The 22,122-nt window shown below is 40.6% G+C and overlaps 1 protein-coding gene and 1 long non-coding RNA gene across 2 annotated transcripts in view; one reads left to right on the plus strand and one right to left on the minus strand.

The window, feature by feature from the left end:
• Window positions 1–930, plus strand: part of LOC136852647 (uncharacterized) — a 34,750-nt gene extending 33,820 nt beyond the window's left edge. The window contains exon 3 of the long non-coding RNA XR_010857210.1: window positions 797–930. This is a non-coding gene — a long non-coding RNA (uncharacterized lncRNA). The remainder of the gene's footprint in view (window positions 1–796) is intronic.
• A 3,495-nt stretch (window positions 931–4,425) lies between these two features.
• Window positions 4,426–7,396, minus strand: LOC136852595 (protein sel-1 homolog 2-like). Its single transcript, XM_067127467.1, has one exon. The coding sequence runs from the start codon at window positions 6,846–6,848 to the stop codon at window positions 4,953–4,955; it is 1,896 nt and encodes a 631-aa protein (XP_066983568.1). The 5' UTR covers window positions 6,849–7,396; the 3' UTR covers window positions 4,426–4,952.
• Window positions 7,397–22,122: the final 14,726 nt, after the last annotated feature.

Raw genomic sequence — 22,122 nt, forward strand, 5'->3', positions numbered from 1 at the left:
CGTCGCATGCCGTCTCCGTTAAGGCATCGTCGTACAGATGCAGGTTCGATTTTGTTAGATCGAAATTGGGAAATGTCAGTTGGAATTCGTGAGGATACTGAATTGACGTCGGAATAATTTATAGTTGTCATAATAAGCTACAACAACATTGTTTGTAGGCTGTTGTTTATATTTTCAAGTTAAAGATTAACATTCGAACATTCTGTCACAGGGTATGGGAAAGCATGGCATGAGGCAAAGTTACGTTGACCACTAGGGGATGCGCAGCTGAGCACGATGCTCTCTCATGCTGTCGTTCGGCTCTGGCTTAGGTTCCGTAAGGTCTTGTGATTTTATTTCATGCATGCTGTTATGGATTTCTCTTTTACTTTTGTAGGTAACGTTATTAGGAATGGTTTATTGCTGCGATTTAGAACAAGAAAAAGAGATACGCCTTTAGTATTACTACTCTAATTGATGCGTTGATCAAACCGAACATCTATTATACAATATTTACAATGTTAAGCTTTATATCTTGGTGATAATTTTTTAAGAACAGACATGGAAAAAGTAACGTTGTAAGTGAGAACTGATAAAAACACGTGAATGCCTTAGTGTTTTATTCGGAAACGCAGCTATACCTTTCATAAAACGCTACCCCCAAAATGCCAAATGACATGCGGTCGCAAGGAGAACCGCCGCTAAATTAAAGAAACCGCCTGTATCGTCAAGTGTGTCATCATCAGTTTCGATGTTTGCATGTCGGATTTACAAGGTCTTAATATGTATTTTTAATATTTCATTATCCATTTTGCAGAGCTACCTAGGAAAAAGATGAGAACACCAACTGGTCCCAAGTTATTTAGCTGTGTGTTGGTTACTGGGTCTTGATTCGCCCAAGCGCCCTGCTAGAGCTACCACGTGTTTGATGAGAGGAAAAAGAGGAAAAGGTAAAAAGAAAGTAGCCGCGCAGTAAACACTACCTCCTCCTGCCGGGAGCAGAGTAAAATACTTTTCGCACGGCCATGTTGACGTTCTTTTATATATTTTTTTTTTCTGTTTAGTAGTTAGTTTTATTCCCAAAGGAATTTTACGTGGAACATGTTTGCACCTGGAAATATTAAGCCTCATACACCACCAAATACCGAGTTCACTTTTCACTGAATTCGGTAGTGATGTGTGTGAATACACACACACACACACACACACACACACACACACACACACACACACACACACACACACACATATATATATATATATATATATATATATATATATATATATATATATATATATATATATAATGTGTGTGTGTGTGTGTAATTTAATATCCAGTTTACTGTATCCTGGGAATAACTTATGGCCAAGGGGGATTATTTATCAATGTCATTGTCTATTGTTCCTAAACCAAAGCATGGTTCGAATCTTGGCAGATTCCATATGGGTATAAGTTATATTAATGTCTTAACATTTGTGAATATAAAAATATAATTCACGAATGTCTTCAAATTCTTTTAACGTGCTTTTCCCCAATTTTTTGTATGTGGTAAGTACGATGCCTTCTTTTTGAAGGACTTTGATTTGGCTTTGGGGAAGACCGTAGTCTCGATCGGCTGCCCTGCCTGACATCGCTTAGACCCCGGTAGCGTATGTACGAGTGAAAAAATCCATAGAGAGAGAGAATTTATTGGTCAAACTTCCCTATTTCCTCACACTTTTTTACACGTTTGTCACTGTAAGGCCTAGAATCTGAAATTAAATTAAATGAAACAACTTCAGCATCCAGTGAGAACAGTAGAACTCATGGATTTTGGTTTCGGGTGAGGTCTCCACTTTGTCGTTAATCGTAATGGCTGTGACGCCAGTTATTAATACCAAGTCATTTAGTTTTCCATTATCATTATCAGTTTTCTAAAGCAAAAGGTTAGCGTTAGTTATTCGAGAATCAAGTTTTCTTGGTGTTTTTTTTATTTTGCTCAGGATAAAATGATCGAGACAAGAAAACGGGAAATAAAAAAGCACTTCATAATGATACAAAAAGACACTTCCTACAAATTCCAAATGTCTCCGCTATGCACCAAGTCAAGAAAACGAAAGCAAATGTATAAATGAGGTGGCTACAGCTCTTCTCATAGTCTCCCATGACTTCTTGGAGGACTAGCTTTTAACGGCGGGTGAAAGCTAACGAGTGCCGTTGTTGCTCTCATGGGTGCTCAGATGAGCTGGGGTCCGACTGGCATGAGCCGAGCTTTCAGCAAACAACAAAAACAAGGTTTTCGGTCAACCAGACGAACCCGAAGACCTTATAAACTCCAGTATATCCGTTTGTTTGTTTTTCACAGCGGCTAGGCTGGAGACTGACATTGTTTTCTTATCCATTAGGCGCTATGCAAAGCCCTGTGAAATCTGGTTCCCTGGCGAGAGGTTGTTGAGAATGTTCCCACCCCATTAGACAAAGATTTGTGAGCCTTTTCCATGTGTTGTTAAATCATGCACCATTTTATGACACCTCAACAATTTGTATGTGCTTATTTCTAGACTTCGCAAGTTTGTGTTTTTACATTTATTGTGCCCCTCATTTTTACACTTCTTCAGCATGAACGGTCTGCAACACAAATGTGTCACCTGATGGGCGTCTCTTTGGGAAGGAACTGCACATCTTTTCGCTGGCATTTTCTAAATTGCCAATATGAAATGAGAAAATGGAAAGAGTCATGAACTCAATTTGCGTTCATAAACCGTGTGTAATTCCACCGCCAATGCTAACGACGGCTTTAAAACAATCAAATTAACCTGGACAGTAAAATTTTTGATTCTGCTATATTCGTCTCTGCTCTGATCCTTGACGGCCAGAGCTATTTAAGATATCAAGAAATACTTTACAGGGGATACCATAAAATGTACTGATATAACTAATCCTCTCACATTAAAGTTAAAACTGTATGTTTAGTACAAGCCCTGATAATAGCATAAATTCAAAACTGGAACACCTGTCAGCATGAAGGGTAATAAAGGCATTTATATATATATATATATATATATATATATATATATATATATATATGTATATATATATATATATATATATATATTACTGTATATATATGTATGTGTATTTATATAAACACACACACAAATACACAAATATATAGTATATATAATATATATATATACATATAAATATAATATACATATAAATGTGTGTGTGTGTGTGTGTGTGTGTGTGTGTGCGCGCGCGCGCGCGTTTGTAGGGGAGTTATATAATACGAGTAGACGCAAGAATATTTTGCTTCTAAGCAAGCCGACAAAGAAGTGGAAACTTAATTCTCTCAAATCTTAAGGGCCTTGGGCATGTGACATTATCGAAGGATAATAAGACTAACCTTTTGAGATTAAAAAATATATATAGATATATTTGCTATATAACACAACTTACACATTTATACAGTTTGTTCTTGAATGACTTGACTAGTTACAGTAATGCCCGATAAGCAGTATGTGACTAAATATTATTAATTGTAACATGTGGCAACCCCGACCATTATTACAACACATCATTCTCTTAAAGCACCGATGTGACCTTCAGATAATATCACAGAACAAAAATAGAGAGAGATTATTAAAACATAATAATTACCTGTTCATTTGGAAACAAACACCCAAATTACTGCATATAGAACTGTCTCTACTTACTTACATTACCTTTGCTTTCTTTCAGTTGCTTGTAACATGCACCAGATACATCACAGTGAAAATTAACCACATGTGCAGATGTATTGCATGATTGTGTCACTGAAGCAGCACATTTGTGGTAAATATGTATACGTAAAGTACTAACAAAACAGGACAAGTTTTTCACCCATTCTCAGTGCAGAGAACTTCGATATTAAAATCAATCGCCGTTTAAAAGTAAAAGTAAGGACACTTGTTTTCATAAAAGTAACTACTTACATATGTTAATCATCACTTTACTCCCACATTATCTGATGAATTACCATCCTGATAACGAAACTAATTTACTTGCATTGAGGGAATGATTCACAGCCTTTCGTAACAGACCAGCGTATCAGTTCTTGACAGAACACTGACAAACATTTTTCTCGTGATACAAAGAAAACTATCTGAAGAACTGAATTTTTCAGGTTCTCCCCGAAAAAAAAAAACAAAAATAAAAATAAAGGCTTCTGATATGCTGAATACCTTAAACACCAAAATTCTTTTAAGATGGGAATATACAAATTTTTCTTGAAACATCTAGAAAATTAACAAAATTATATACACACATCCGTATGTACTATTCACATACGGTCATGTGTGTGTATACATACATTATATATATATATATATATATATATTATATATAAATATATATATATATATTAAAGTATATATTGTATAATTAAATATATATATATATATATATATATATATATATATATATATATATATATATATATATATATATTACAATCATCATGTATTTTACTTAATGTTTCAGAAGAGAGTGAAAAGTTTTTTTCATAATTATTGAGTGGTGCAATTTTCTCATATGTCGAAGAACATACAGAGCGTCACCGATAAATGAATAATTGATTTTCACCTTGAGTTTTGGTGTGCATACGTGCAAAATTGTTTACAGTAAGCAAAGGAAGACTCCACCTCAACCATCCGAAAATGATGTTACGAATTCAGTAAAACCTGGATTCCATAACTTGAAATAACCAATGGGGAACACTAATTCCACAAATCTTTCCCTAGCAGCCATCATAATATACAACGTTCTTGAATAACTTAACTATTACATCAGCATAAATTTGTTATTAGGTACCCCAAGGATGAGCGCACGCACAGATGAGAATGTGAACAAGTCACAATGCATGTGTAATTACTATTTTACACATACATATATTACATACATTATTTTTTCTATATATTCCCATCTGTGTTTTTCTTTGTACATTTTTATGCGCTTACCGCCTAACACGATTCGTGACCATAGTCGTTATGAAGATACCCAAAACAATCATGATGGATATGTCCCATGGGGGTACAAAAGTATAAAGATATTGACCAGGGTGTTGCAAGAGAGGGTGGAAATATAAGTTTGTCTTAAAGAACCTGCTGAGGGCTATCAGAACTTCCATTCTGTACAAGGCAAGGGTCACCGGCACAAGAGCCTCTGAATGAGTATCTAGGATCACTTCATACAATTCCCTGGCTTTTTCTAAGTTCTGCTCGGTGCCTTCTCCCCACTCGACAGCCTGAGCTGCACTAAACATGCCATGTGCACTGCCAAGTTGAGCTGCGCTGTTGTAGTGCTCAGCAGCTGCTGTCAAATTCTTTGAAACACCATCCCCGTAGTAGAAGAGGTCTCCTAAACGTAAATACCCTAAGGCAATTCCAGCATCAGCAGCTCTCCTCCAGATTTTCACAACTTCGTTGGTAGCTGCTTCATCGTCATCATAGAGGGTGCTGCGTTCACTGTCCAGGATTCTGCCTGCATTGATGTGTGCAGCATTGTATCCGAGGTCAGAAAGTAGTAGGTATTTCATCAATGCTGAAGAAGTATGTCCTTGTGTATAATCATCAAAAGCTAAGTGATGGAGGTTCCGCCATTTGCCAGATAAAGCTACCAGCCGGTAGAGAGGCAATGTATCTTCACAGAGTTTGTTTATCAAGGCTGAAGTCCCATCTGGTGTAACAGTTGTGAGCGCAGCAACTTGTAGCTTCTTGTTGTAGCTTTCAGCCACCTTGAATGCAGATGGGACATGACCAAAAGCAGCTGCAACTTCCCAAAGATGTACGGCATCAATAGGATTTCCTGGACCTTCAGGAGTGTTGTAAAGCTTCCCAAGTAAATAGAAGGCCTCTACACTTGCAATCTTCACCCCTTCTTCCAGATGAAACTTGGCTTTTCTGAGATTCCTTGGAACATCCTGGAATCCTTCTAGGTACAACAGGCCTAAATAAGTGTGTGCTGTCAAGTCTCCGTGCGCAAGGGCTTCTTGGAGAAGTTCAAGAGTGTCATTTTTATCAGGTTGAAGAGATTTGTGTAGATGTATTGCAGCTAACATTACTTTGGCAGAGGTGCTGTTTGCTTCAACAGCTTGTCTCAGATAAAGAACGGCAAGCTCAGGGTCATATTTTAGGCCAGGAATTGGGGTAACAAGAACAATGGCTGCTCTGAGAGCTGCATCTACATCTCCATTCTGAGCTAAATATTCCATGAACTGCAACTCATCCAGGGTAGGTAGCTGGTTTATTAGAGACATGGTATCGTCTTCTGGCCACACATACCGAACAGGAATATTTGCTCTCACTTCCTCACTAGTTGAAGGCACAACACTAGCTGCAGCTTTACGTAAGTATTGTAGTGCTGCTTCACAATCTCCTTTATTAATGTAATGTCTTGCTACAATAATCTGAGCCAAAGGATCTTTATTGATGGCTGCCACTAAGTAATGAGATAAGGCTTGGGTCCTTCTTTCTTCGTCCGTTAACTCTTTCCCTGTTAAATTGTGAGATAATAATAGGCCTTGTGTTGTATGGGCACGTGCACCTCCTGAATCCAAAAGGGCAAGTGAGGATTTTGCTGCCCATTCAATGTCTTGAGTAAGCCCAATACCCAAGAGACGAGCTAAGGTTAAGTCACTTTCGGCGTCCGTGTTCCCTTGACTAGCTGCTTGCTGCAGAAGCTCAGCACCCTTCGTTGACTCACCAGGTAAGAAAAGGCCATCTCTAATCTCATCTTGTTGCTGGTGCCACTCAGACACATCGCCACAACTTACAGTCACCACGCAGACAAATGCAATTGTAAAAAACTTCCTGGTCATCATCCTGGATGACAATATCGATCTACAACACATGATTACAAGTAACGTCGCTTTCTTCAAAGTAATCACGAACCACAAATTTAAAGCGAATATCTGAGTGGAATGAATCCATAAAGTTTCTCCAGGGATTATCAAACACTTCTTTAGACAAATTCTCGTAGGTTGATTCACTACACTTGTTAATTGTTAGGTTTCGCTGTCAAGACTGACTTTCGTAGCAGAGATTCGATCGTTAAAAGGCCCGAAGGCTACGTGTGTCTAAGATAAGAGACTCACAAGTTATGACGCAACGCATCCCTGTGCAGCAGTGAGATTTTCCAAGTCTGACGTGTCCTAAGCGGCGGAATAGAAAACGTATGCGCTCGGGTGGTGGGAATGTCGACCCTCCGTTCTGTGTCCGGGGATCGGTGCGCAGGGGCGGGGGTTGAGACTGTTCTAGCTTCGTCTTGCAATTGGGGATGCAAACGTTTTCGTTTGACACTCCAAACCGGGTTTGTTTGGTACACGTAAAATATTCAGTAGGGGCTTGTTCCGTACGAGAGTGGAAACGAAAGTAGTACGGTGCTGCTATTCCGTCGTTTCTTCGTGATAAACCAAGAGAACCGAACCGGTACCATGGAGATCAAAGATCCGATAAACTTTCTTCCGATGAAAGGTCACGTTATAAAAATATATCCCTGCCATTGTATTATACAAAACAAAACTGATTTCTCTGTAATTCCTACCTTTTGTATATGAAAATAGTTATAAAACTGTGCGGGAATGTTTCAGGGTTATTGTAATCAGATTCAAATGAAAAATTCTTAGAACTACGTTTCGGTGACTAGATAAAATTTAGTTGAACAGGAATTGGAGACCGTCTCAAAGATCGTGTGACTTGATTTGCTGATGTGTATCGGACAGTTTTAATCAATAGTTTACAGTCCATGAATAATTTCAGAAGTGTCAGGAGGCTGAAAACCGCTGATAACTCACATACATACCAACACACATAATATTGAGCCATATTTTTCACCTGCTATAACGAACTCCAAATTTATCACAACATTCATAACCGGGCTCACTCTCCACCACCGCCTCTTCTCTCTCTCTCTCTCTCTCTCTGCACATGGGGAAAAATGCACGCAATCCCTCTCTTCAAAGGAGAATTGATTACATTCCACTTTTTTTCTAAAGTCCTGCGACAAATAGCATATCGGGTCACTTTGAATAACGTAGCATACTCACTCATCATTAATTATTGTGGGATCCTCTCTTCTGTGCCAATGCCAGCGCTATATTTGAAGCTACAACAGTCCCTTCCTGAAGCCTAGATCTGGTTCCTTCGAAGTTAGACTCCACCCTTTATTTCTAGCCCCCAACCCCCTTTTTCCTTGCATCTATCAATCCATACATGAATTGCTCTCCACACTGGCCTTTTGCACCACAAAGGGAAATGTGAGAATTATACTAAAATACAGATAAAAAAACAGTCGCGTCTTATTCGCTTAATGTCCCAAATTCCACGATAAATATGTTAAGAGAAACGGTTACCAGAAACCTGATGTTGAATATGAAACAGGGGCCATCTCTAAGATCCTCTAGTGTTGTGGATCGACCTATATATACGCGGCCTGGAATGTCATCATTTGTTATTGATTTTTTTTTACAGAGGCGAATTTAGTAGTGTGTGTGTGTGTATCAGTGTGTGTGTGTGTGTGTGTGTGTGCGCGCGTGAGACAGAGAGAGAGAGAGCTCCTTTTTTTTCATTTTTGTTTTTCCTCTTTCCTTATTGGAGTTCTTGCTTATTTTTCCGTCTTTATTTTTTTCTCCTCTCCCTTGTGGCTAAATGACTGTCTGTTTGATCCCATTTTAATCAATTCGGACTGTCTCTTCCGACGTAAGATACCTACCTCTCTCTCTCTCTCTCTCTCTCTCTCTCTCTCTCTCTCTCTCTCTCTCTCTCTCTCTCTCTCTCTCTCTCTCTCACCCACCTTCCCAGGTCTCGGTCAGGCAACGCCTTTCTTAAAAGGACTGAATAATTCAGCCCAACCAGATTTCAACGGCAATCGATGTCAGGAATGTTTTCTTAGAATATTTATAATCCCAAGTTGGCCAGCTGAAACTTTTATCTTAGACGAAAGTGGCTGTTCGGTCTGTATAGAAGAAGGAATTTTGTTTAGATGTTACGGATAATATTGACTGATCATCGTCATTACTGTTATTATCAAATATTTTTCGAAAGCCCACAGCTGCGAAAGAAATTATAGATAGATAATTTTTTACCGTGTTTTAGGCTACTGTGTGTTATTATTGCGTTATTTTTGTATGTCCGATGCGTGAGTTATTAGAATGTGGACGTTTAGGTTTTGGCATTATACTTAGCCTCATCAATAATAGGTTCAAACATGATAATCCATTCGAGGAACAATTACATCCTGGTAACATACGCTTGCATTTAACCAACAAACACTCTCACCCAAATAAAAAATGTAAAAAAAAATACTCTCACATTTAAGCGAGATACACTTACAATGAAATAACATATACTTGCTCTTGAGCAACATGATTGCGCATACATCTGTATGACATACTAGCACAAATAATCATGATTGCACAGACATTCAAGCAGCATCCACGCAAGTAACATGCATGCACATACGAGTGACATACACACAATTCCAGGTAACACATTTTCGTACAGGCATGCAAGAGTGTTCGTGAGCCGAACCGGACTTTGAAACGTCGTCATCGTGGCGAGTGTCTGTTGCATCATTTATTGCCCCCTGTCTGTCTTTGTTACCTGGGAGCATATTTATATTGGAAAGACGTTCAAAAAAGCGACCATCGGGGATTTTCCATTTCAAGAACACCTACTACTTATTTTTTTTATTTAAACTGCGAACGAAGTGGCCAGTGTTGATTGATAATTTAAATTGATTGATAATTTATATTGCCTTACGAGACAGTATACTGATTAGTCTATTTATTTATCTGTAGACTCATTTGTTATGCGTAATTAAAAGAAGCGATGATAAACAAGAAAATAAAATCAGTTTTTACTGTAAACAGCTTGTAGATTTTATGAATGAGCAGATGAAAGACGTAGGAACCAAATCAGTAAAAAAAAAAAATATTAAAATAACATTAAAATCATTAAGGATTTTCTCTCTCTCTCTCTCTCTCTCTCTCTCTCTCTCTCTCTCTCTCTCTCTCTCTCTTTCAAGGCATACCCAGACTACAGACTACCTCCCGTAATTTGCAGATCTCCGAACATTCTGGTTGTTTTGACACCATTACTGTCTGCAAGTTTTTATGGCGAACGAGATTCACTTGCTGACAAAAACGGCAGATATATCTCGTTCGAATTTTGAGCCAAGAAAATTCTTTTAATTCATTCTTTGTTTAGAAACCGAATAATGTTTCGTGTATTGCTTCAAAACAACCCCGATTGGTGTTTATCAAATCTAAATAAACACTGACAGGTTATTTGTATTCTTTCTTCAATAAAAACTTAGAATACTTTCGTGTTTGGTTTTAAAAAAAAAAGTGACAGTTTTTATCTGTACAACTTGAAGCTCAACACCGTTACTTGAACTGTATAAAAAAAAAAAACATTAATGGTTACGGTGAAAACAAGTTGCCGTTTCTTGAAAAAATTATTACCTGTACTGTTTAAAACCGATTCCTGTTTGAATTACTTCATTTAGAATGACAAATTTTCAGTTGAAAATCAGTTTTATGTTCGTTTAGACATGTTCTGTTGTTGCGGGAGAAAACGTTTAACAATAGCGAAAGATTTTATGATCTCCGATCGATAGCATTTTAGATAATCATCACGTAATGACGTCATCGCGTGGCGCCGTTTCTAGATATTCGATGTAAGTAAATGTTTTATGATGTCGTTGTTGGAATTTTATGGATTAGAAATATATATGCGTGAGTGTGAGTGTGTGTGTGTGTGTGTGTGTGTGTGTGTTTGGATATACTGATATAAGTCTTGCATGAATGTAGAAATTTGCGCCCACCCTAGGCCTACCCTGAATATAGGCTACACAATTAACGAACATTCAATACTTCTCCATGTAATTGTTATCTTCATTATACCTGACTTAATCTTCTTTTAACTCTGTATTTGTAAGAAAATTGCCTTTTGGGATCATTCCATTCTATATGTGACTACGTGCGAATTTTCGAAGACAGGAAGAAAGGAAAGATAATGCGCAGGGCGAGTCATCCATTTACTTGTCTCTTTGCTGATGAAAAGATGGCGCTACTGGCTCAGTCAGGCCTTTCATTATTAAAAGCTGAGGCCGTCAGTTTCAAGCCAGAGTCACTGCTCTCGCCCAGATGCTGAGTTCATTAATGCCAAGTCAACACGAATCTGTCTGTCAATTAATGTCGACTTCCTTATTTTCATGTCGACAAAGTTATTTTCTTGCCAATCTTTGTGTCGGTTGCCTGAGGGTTAGATGGCAAATGTATGGCGAATGCTGAACTCATCAAATTTTCTGTATGACATTATTATTATTATTATTATTATTATTATTATTATTATTAATGTTGACATCATCGTTATTTGTTCAAGGATAGCTGCAAAAGATAAACGATGCTGTCACTCATTCTTAATCAAATTGAACAACAGGAAGCTCCATTAGCATTGCTAAGTGTGATCAGGGGCGTTCCTAGACATTTTGGGGCCCGGGGGCCACAGTCCCATTTGGGGCTCCTCTTATGGGGTGGGAGGCGAGCGAAGCGAGCGAAAGCAGCTGGGGGGTCGAGGGGGGGAAATTTTTAGATTATGAGCAATTGTAGGATCATTTTAAAGGCACTTGTAAATGCAATTTTCAGAAATTTAGCTTGTCCTGTCATAGCAGCAATGGTTAAATTTCGCATTTTGGCCCCCTCACTTTGGGGCCCGGGGGCGATTTTAAACAGCCACCCGCCCCGTCCCCTCTCTCAGGAACGCCACTGAGTGTGATGATGTTACCAAACCATATCGGGCACTCTTATTCTTCATTCTTTTATAAATGCAATTGTCCAGCACTCAGCTGCCAGGCCGCTGCCTTTTCCCCTTGTTTTGTAAACAGTGGTACGGTGACGGAAAATGGGTGTTGTAAATGTGTACAGTTTGAGTGCCTAGGATAACTTCGACTTCTCTTTGATATGCCACTTGATAATGACGATGCATAGTGTCTCCAAGTTTATGAGGTGATTCCATTGGACAGCTGGGATCGTAAATGCTCCAAGTGTGTGTAGAAGTCACCGAAAGCCTGGTGCAAAAATTAATCACATTAAACAGACCTCGATCTCCATTTATAAAACTGAATCTTTAACAGCTGTGTTTATGGAAAGTTTATCAATTTTATCTCAGTTAACTTTATCAGTTTTTGTGTTGGTGATCTCTGCACTGGGGGTTTAGTGTGTTACCTGGTGTAGAGTGACAATCTGTCTTAAAGACCTATCGCATCCACGTGATATAAGTGTTAGCAACTGATAATATAGAACTTTAAAAACTGAAGCGTGTTGGTTCCCATTTAGGCAATGACCCACGACTTGGATTGTAAATGATGGAGGAAAGAAACCATCTTCAGATTTTTGGTTACTCATTTATAGGGATTTACTATGCAAGTTTATTTTCCTCCTTACTTAAGGATTTCATTTCCCTGCTTGATCCATGCTTTACTCAAAATCACTCCAGTTATGATTTCATTCCGTGACTGAGACGGGGTGACGTCAGAGGAAAAAGTCATGACGGCATTCACCGCTAAGCTCATGTTCTAACCGCTGAATTATTAAACCTCCTGTATAAGAAGTAAGAAAAAAGTTCCACAGGATCACAGACACTTCGTGCACTTCTTCCCACTTCAAACTTTCGCAGAAGCCAATTACCAATCTCTTCTCATCTTGCTTGTTGTCTCGTCAGAAATTTAGTCCTGTCTTTGTTTGTTCCCCTGAGAATTCTCAAGTTAAACGCCTCTTTACCAGCATATCCTTTCCCATTTTCTTTGTTTGCCCAAACCATCTCAAACACATGTTCAGTCTTTTTACCCGATGTAAAACTTTAAACCTCTTCGTTAACTTCAGTTATTATTATTATTATTATTATTATTATTATTATTAGTAGTAGTAGTAGTAGTAGTAGTAGTAGCAGTAGTAGTAGTAGTAGTGATCCAGCATGTGGCAAAATCTTGTCATTTAGATAATAATATTTTTTTAAAGGGAAAGACTGAGCCCTACTAATGTGGTAGAATATTACGCGGTACTCTAGATGGACCTCATCGAGATGATTAGTTTTGAAATGAATTCGGCTCCACCTATCATCTGTATGTACCCGAATCCTAGGCATCTGATTCCAAGTTAGTGAATATCTCTTTCGACACCAGGGGAAGTTAAACCAGCCGTTTCCTTCCCTTTATTCGATCCCGAGGGTCTGATGAGAAACTGACCTAAGCCTTGCGCTTATCGTCTCCTTGCGGTCCACTGTCAACATGCACAGGGAGTCCCGCAAGGTTTGCCGAAGGTTCCAATGATTTTTTTTTCCTTAAGGCACGGGTGTTAATCCAAATCTGACCTGTTTTCGGCTTGACGTATGAGTCCTGAGGGCCACAGTAGGCCTTTTCTCTTCACTTCAAATTTTACCATTACTTACGGGCTGCCATAGTTCCAAGAACCGTTGCTGGCATAAGGTGGGCTTAATCTAAACCAGTTTGGTGCTAGCAGGCTTTGCCTGACTCAGAAGAGAATGTAGAGTTTTTTTTTTTATTCTCTAGCTATCATCATCATTCTTTCTTCTGTGCTTAGTACTTCACTTTATTTCACATAAAACTCTGTCGGGTGGAAATTTTCTACGACTTTTGGGAAAACAAAGGAAAGTGTGAACGGCATTTTTAGTTTTCTGAGAAAGAAAACTGTTGAGATGGCTTTGTCTGCAAGTCTACGCTTTTTCTGTCCGCCCTCAGAGCTTAAAAACTACTTAGGTTAGAGGGTGCAAATTGGTATGTTGATCATCCGCCCTCCAAACATCAAACATACCAAATTACAGCCCTCTAGCCCCTGTAGTTTTTATTTTATTTAGGGTTAAAGTTAGCCATAATCATGCGTCTGGCACCGTTAGTTTGCTAGCAACACAGGTCACAACCGAGCCGTGGCTGGAAGTTTCATGGGCCGCGGCTGAGAGTTTCATGGGCCGCGGATGAGAGTTTCATGGGTCGTGGCTGAGAGTTTCTTGGGCCGTGGCTGAGAGTTTCCTACAGCATTATACACTGTACAGAAAACTTCGGCGTATTATTTACTTGTTAGAAGGTGTTGGCCGTTGTCCATGACATGTCTGTTTTATTACAGTAACACAAAAGCAGCCATCTGTGCTATATCACAAAAGTTTATGATTGGTAGAACCGCTGGGAGAAGTGGCATTAGAAATCACCCTACTCGAGTTAAATGAAATTTGTTAATTGAAAGCGAGGGATATGGAAAATCTGTACCATGTTTTGTTTCTCACTGAGTACGTTTCCATTTTTTTTTATAATTTAGAATTCAATATTTTTTTCCTGAAGTATGTAGACTTTAAATACAACACTGATTCTATTGCCATACACATACATAGAAGTACAGTCATGTCTGAGCATTGTTTATGATACACACACCTGAGGTGGGAGTTACACAAAAATCTTATACTTTACAAGGCGTGTTCAAAAAGTATCCGACCTTTATTTATAAAAAAAAAATACTCGTATTTAGATACAACAATCTTATAGTAATCTCCTTCAAAGTAGTCTCCTTGGGCTGCCACACACTTCTTCCAACGGTTCTACTACTGTCGGAAGCAGCTCTGGAATGTCTCTTTTGAGATGGCGTGCAGCTGGTCTGTCGCATTCTGCATGATGTCTTTTTTGGACTGAAATCTGGCTCCTTTCAGGGAAATTTTTAGCTTGAGGGAAAAGCAAAAAGTCACACCCACAAACTTAAATTGTACAACTTTTCTCAGAACTTTTCATTTGCTCTCTCTCTCTCTCTCTCTCTCTCTCTCTCTCTCGCTTTCTCTCTCTGAAGAATTGGGAGCTCCATCATGATAACGCACCCGTCTATTCTTCACATTTGATGCAGAGTTTCCTGGCCAAACACAGCACACCTGTGCTTCATCAGGATCCTTACTCTCCTGACATGGCTCCGTGTGACTTCTGACTTTTCTCCAAGCTGAAAATGTCCCTGAAAGGGGCCAGATTTCAGTCCAGAGAAGACATCAAGCAGAATGCGACAGACTAGCTGTGCGCCACCTCAAAAGAAACGTTCCAGAGCTGCTTCCAACATTGGTAGAACCGCTGGGAGAAGTGTGTGGCAGCCCAAGGGGACTGCTTTAAAGGAGATTAGTGTAAGATTATTGTATCTGAATATGAGTAATTTTTATGAATAAAGGTCGGATACTTCTTGAACACACCTTGTATTTTCTCATCAGTTTTGCATCCCTGCTAAGTTTTGTGTCCAATTCGTTTGACCTCTCCTCGCTACCTTACCCCTTTGCTAAACTTAATTGCTACTATGTGCCTTCATTTGACTTCTCCAGCAGTCGTTCTTTTAATGTGTATTTATTAACTTGCTATATTTCTAGCTATATGAAGCTCTGCAAGTCATATGAATAATAATAATAGTAATAATAATAATTCGACAACCATTCAGGTTCCAGCTGATGCTAGGAGCTAAAGGCCTATGGAGTGAAATTTGTTTTTATTTTCTTCATGTTATATGGACACTGTTACAAATAAACAATTTACAAAGTACTACTTTTAGCTTATGGTAGTTCGCACTATCATCTTCAGTGTCCTTGTGATATGATTTCCAGTCGTTTTTTTAATATGAGGCCTAGTGATGCTACAATATACTCACACAGTGATAGCTCAGAGGTCAAAGTCACTGTCTGTCGTTGTTTCTAAACCGGGCAACGGTCCGGATACTGTTGGTGACGAAGCACTTCCTAATTATAATTCCCCTTGGGTGTAAGTTATCCCCGAGGTATAGCGCATTGCATATCAAACGAAATTTGTGGCTTAATACTTGTGAATAAAAAAAGTCACGCGTGTATGAGTGACCATCCATTTATACATATAATATTTATATATTTAAATATATATATATATATATATATATATATATATATATATATATATATATATATATATATATATATATATATATATATATATATATATATATATATATATATATATATATATATATATATATATATATATATATATATATATATATATATATATATATAAAACTTGAATTACGGTAATTAGACTTGAGCAAAGACACCCGTGCCCGTTGTCTTAAAAACATGCGTATACTTTAATTTAAAATCTTGTTTCAGTACCCGACGACTGTTCGTACTTTTCATCGCCTTCCAAAATAACTTGTCATCTTGGGAGAGGAGCCAAGACGGCCCTGGTTTCCATATTTAAATATAATAGTATTTGACAGTTCGCTGAGTATGACAACTCGCAGTCGGCCAAGTTCATTCACCAGCAAATACTACTGAGCTCGTTTGAAATTATGAATACCGAAGACAGGATTTCCCATTTCTGTGGAAAAGCAGTCTCTTCCTTAGATTCACCCTTCGGTTCAACACTACTTCGTTATTTATTTATTTTTGTATATCTTAGACCTACATTATTTCTCTGGCACTGTGTTGGTTCCCCCATTACTCCAATTATATCAGCCAGCACAAGGAAGAAGAAGAGACACAGCCCTGACTCACCTCATTATGAATCTTCCCGTATCAGGCTAAAAACGGGACGTCATGTACTGACGGCTTCGCTTGCCAAAAGTGCACTCTTGGCATCAATATATATTGTGTAGCATTGGTGGGATGCTGCGGCGTACCCTAGATAGGGCAGGCAATTCAGCTCCAAATTCAGACAAATACACGGAAGTGTGCACGTGCATGAGCTGCGAGGGAACGCCACCGTATGCCACACTTCCACCTACACCAGACTCTGAGACCCGGGCTTTCATGTTACATTTTGCGAGTAATTCAGTTTTAACACTGGACATGTGGCCTCTTTTTGCACAAATACGTGTGTGCTTTTGTACAAGTACACGTAGTTATGTATTGATGGATGCATCATATATATATATATATATATATATATATATATATATATATATATATATATATATATATATATATATATATATGGTGCATCCAGCAATACATAACTGCGTGTATTTGTACAAAAGCACACACGTATTTGTGTAAAAAGGCCACACGTCCAGTGTTGAAACATATATATATATATATATATATATATATATATATATATATATATATATATATATATATATATATATATATATATATGTATGTATGTATGTATACATAAAACATATGTTTGTTTGTTTGCTGCATTAGTGCATATATTCTACTAATCTTTCCTGTTAAACTATTGCTGTTTATTCCCCGTTCGTTTTTTGCATTATTTCACAATATTCATCAATCAGTTTTCGTTTTTTTTCTTGTAAAACAGCAATTCAGTGCATCTCCCATTTCATCTTGCATGTCGACATGGTCGACTTCTGTTTCGAACAACATCAGCATAACTTGAGTCGGTTTAGGTGGCTGAAATAGCTTCACATTAGAAGGCAAATTGATCACAAGGAGATGGAAAAATGTATGTATAAACAATGGACAAAATGGTACAAGAAAATATCATTAACGTACAACTTCAAATCCGAATACCTGGTTAACATCACGACCCTCACTGCCTTAGTTATAAGCACCTCTGGGAAGAGAAAAACGTAGGTTTTTCAGTCTTGTCGTGCATTAACCCATTTTCCGTTAAGATAAAAATGCATTTGGTTTCGACAGTACCACAGGGAATATGAATTTACTAATGAAGACTAAACAACAACAAATTAAGTTAATAGGCTATTGTAATAGTTTCTATGGGTTTTCCTTTAGTCACTTCATTGAAATATACATATGGTATGACTGCAAGAGCCCAAATTTGATTTTGCTTTAATGTGTGACTTAAACTTTAACGCAGGCAATAAAAATTGACAACGGAGAGAGAGAGAGAGAGAGAGAGAGAGAGAGAGAGAGAGAGAGAGAGAGAGAGAGAGAGCAGTAAGTGGCTACCAAGTCAACTCAAACCAAATAACATTTAATGAGATATAGTCACAGGAAATGGAGGGAGGCTGACATTTAAGTTTTAATTTTTTCATTATAAAATATCCTTTAATTCCAAGTGCTGTCTTTAGCAGATATAAATACCTGTAATATTAATTCATGGAGAGTATAGAGAATATAGAGTTTAGGACAAAGGCCAACCGGTGGAACCTAAGAGATCATTCAGAGCTGAAACGGAAATTGACAGTAAAAAGGTTTGAAAATCGTAACAGGGGGAAAACCTCGCAGTTGCACTATGAAACGTTGTTAGGAGAGGATGGAAAGTATGATAGAAAAAAAGAGAATATGAATGGAGGTACAGTTAAAGGAATGAAAGGGGTTGCAGCTAGGAGCCGAAGGAAGGCTGCAAGGAACCTTAAGTGATCTACAGTGCACCGCATGCGGTGCTCAGAACACATTTTGACTGCAGGTGAAGTCTGCCACCACACATTTAATTTCCTTTGCCAGAGTTGGAGAGCCTTGTTCTCCTCTCAAGCTATCTCCATGAATAGCTTTTAAAAGTTCTCATTGAATTTGAAAGAAAAATGTCTGATACATTTTGCCCTAAATGCATTTTAAAGACGTCAGATGTCTCTTCCTTTCCCATCAATCACGATCATGTATCGCATCTATCAACACAGCGAGAATCTCATGCATATGAAACTCATAGACACACCCTCCATGCCCGTCCCAGAGAGAGCCCAACGTGCCCTTGACCTGATGACCCAGCCCTTGGGGGACGCATCACCCAGGGACGCCTGGAAAGAACTACGAGGTCTCCTGATACTGCCGGGCGTTGACTCAGACAGATGGAGGAGGGAGATCAGCTTGTCGTGGGAAATATTCCTGCGACGCCTTCCGCACGAGGTGAGGTCACAAATCATGGATGAGGATGCCCTCTAATTGGACAAATTGGTGAACGTCGCACACAAACTCCACGAGGCCACCAAGACCTCCAAACACACCGCAAAACCTGTAGCCTGGTAACAGAAGAAGCTGAAGTGGGGGAAACGAACATGGTATACAGGAAGAAGGCGCTGCCGCAGCAGCAGAAGACGAGGACAAATCCAGCCTGGTGTTACTTCCATCGGAGGTCCGGAAGTGATGCCAGAAATTGCAGAGCCCCCTGTTCTTTCACAAAAAACTAGAAAGGCAGCCACCCATAACAGCAGTGGCCACAAACCTTAAGGAACCCCAGCCAATAGGATTCTTCATCCATGATGCCAGATCAAGACGACAGATATTGGCAGACACCAGGGCTATGCAGTCAGTATTTCTGCTGTCGAGGGAGGACTGTGACTGCACGTCTGGCACCGCAGCCGCACTAATGGCCTCAAATGGAAGCCCCATCCGCTGGTATGGAACTCGGACCCGCAGAATATCCTCCTGGCCCATAAATATGAATGGCCCTTCAACATCATGGATGTCAAGTTTCCTTTACTGGGCGCCGATTTCCTTCCACATCATGGACTGTTAGTAGACGTCAGCCGAAAACACCTGCTGGATACTGGAACCTGCTGCTCCCAACCACTCTCCACTGGACCGGGAATGCCCGCCATATGCTCCATCTCATCAAACAAATACAACACCCTCCTCCACGAATTCCAAGATGTCTTCAAGCCAGAACTGCGTCAGGTGCCAGGTACCCAGGCCAAGCACGGTATCTATCACCACATCACCTCACAGGCCTGCCGGCACATGCCAAGTTCTGCTGCCTGCCACCCAAGAAACTCCAAGATGCTAAACGAGCGTTCGCGAGATGGAAAGGATGGGTATCTGCAGAAAGGCATCGAGTCCATGGGCGTCTCCCCTCCACATGGTGAAGAAACCAGACGGTTCCTGGAGGCCCTGTGGGGACTGTCGTTGGCTGAACCTAATGACAACACCGGACCACTATCCCCTGCCAAACATGCAGGACCTAACAGGTGCCCTGCATGGGACCAAGATATTCGCAAAAATGGATTTGCTCAAGCCCTATTTTCAGCTACCAGTACATCCTGATGACGTTCCGAAGACAGCCATCATCACGCTGTTCGGGACATATACCTTCTCCTACTTCACCTTCGGCCTCAGGAACACCGGGGCCACATTCCAACGCCTTATGGACAGCATCTTGGGTGACCTACCTTTCTGCGTCTGCTACGTAGGCAACATCCTGATCTTCTCCAGGTCCCTGGAGGAGCACTTGGATCACGTCCGGGCTGTGCTGAAACACTTTCAGGAGAATGGTTTGGTCGTCAGATTCGACAAATGTACCTTTGGAGTGGAGAAGGTAGACTTCCTGGAGCATGAGGTCTATCTGGCAAGTGTCCGCCACAGCCTCCAAGGTGAATGCAGTGAAGGAGTTTCCAGCACCAAAAACCATCAAGTCCCTGCAGGAGTTCCTCGGCATGGTCAACTACTACCGACGCTTCATGCCAGGCATCGCCTGCATCATGTATCCCCCTAACCGGAGTGCTGAAGGGGAAGCCAAAATCACTGACTTGGGAAGCCCCGCAGCAAAAGACATTCAAACAGACAAAGGCAGCCCTCGCCAATGCCACCACCTTAACATATCAAGACCCCACCGCCCCCCCTGAGACTTACCACCAACGCCAGCAACGTCGCCTGTGGAGCCGTGCTGGAGCAGATAGTAGATGGTTCCCCCCCGCCCGCTTGTCGTTTTTAGCTGCAAGTTAAAGCCGCCAGAGACCTGCTACAGTGCATTTGACAGGGAACTGCTGGCAATCTACCAAGCCGTGTGGCACTTCAAGTACCTCTTGGACAGCAGCCTTTTCACCATCCTGACAGACCACAAGCCATTGTTACATGTGTTCACAAGGGCGGGAGATGCGTGGTCGGCAAGACAGCAATGGCACCTGGTTGCTATCTCTGAATTAGGCTGCACCATCACTTACGTCCCCGACAAGAAGAACCCAGTAGCCGATGCCCTATCAAGAACTGAAATAAATTCAGTCCACCTGGGCACAGACTACAAAGACCTTGCAAAGGAACAGGCCGCAGACCTGGAAACGGCAGCTTACCGCACGCCACTTACCACACTGAGGTGGGAAGACGTGCCAGTGGGTGGATCCGGATCAACACGTCTCTGCGACACGACACCAGCACAAGCCGCTGGCGCCCCCTGATACCTGTGTCATGAAGAAAGCAGACGCTCGACATCATCCACGGGCTGTCCCATCCATCAGGACGGACAACAACATGCCTGATGACAGAGAAATTCGTGTGGCACAGGATCAGGAAGGATGTATAAGAGTGGGAGAAGAGCTGCATACTGTGCCAGACAAGTAAGATCACCCAGCACACGGAATCAGGCATCAGAGACTTCCCTCAACCATGACGGCGTTTCAGACACATCCACGTAGACATCGTGGGACCTCTGCCGCAATCAGGGGGCACCAGATACCTCCTAACAATCATAGACCATTCCACAAGACGGCTGGAAGCAACCCCAATGGTAGAAGCATCAACAAACGCCGACGCAGAAGCCCTACTGTCAAGCTGGATAAGCCGTTTCGGTGTACCTGACGACATAACTACAGACAGAGGCCCGGCATTCTTATCGGAACTCTGGGTCTCCTTGGCACGCCTGATGGGGACAACACTCCACAGTACGAAAGCATACAACCCTGCGGCCGACAGTATGGCGGAAAGAACCCACTGTTCATTGAAAGCAGCTCTGATGAAAATTGGAAGGTGCAGCTGCCCTGGGTGCGGCTGGGTCTCCGTGCCGCACCAAGGGCAAACGGTGACGAATCTCCCGCAGAGAAAGGCTACGGCGAAACACTGGCCGTACCTGGAGAATTCTTCCTCATGGAGCCAGACGACCCGGTACGCCCCTTCCAAGGCTAAGAAGGCCTGAATACCTGTACACACCACTTCATCAGGAATGACGCCCACCCTTAACCAGACCATACAGAAGACCATACCGAGTCGTCAGTAGAACATCCAAGGCCTACCTCGTCAACATCCGTGGGCGGGAAGACTGGATATCTGTCAACAGGTTAAAGTCAGCCTTCCTAATGGACAGCGGAACTCGGAAGGAAACCAGCTTTCGTTCCAGAATTCCTCCGCAAAACAAGGCCTCGGATGAAGTGATCGGCATCCCGAAACGTAGTCGCGGACGTCCCAAGGGCCACATTAAGGATGTCATCCGCTCGG

Source organism: Macrobrachium rosenbergii, chromosome 3 (genome assembly GCF_040412425.1).
Source record: "Macrobrachium rosenbergii isolate ZJJX-2024 chromosome 3, ASM4041242v1, whole genome shotgun sequence".
Taxonomy (NCBI): domain Eukaryota; kingdom Metazoa; phylum Arthropoda; class Malacostraca; order Decapoda; family Palaemonidae; genus Macrobrachium; species Macrobrachium rosenbergii.

Bases quoted from the DNA above. Each gene is read 5' to 3' on its own strand.
- LOC136852595 (XM_067127467.1), bottom strand. From the start codon at position 6,848: ATGTGTTGTAGATCGATATTGTCATCCAGGATGATGACCAGGAAGTTT.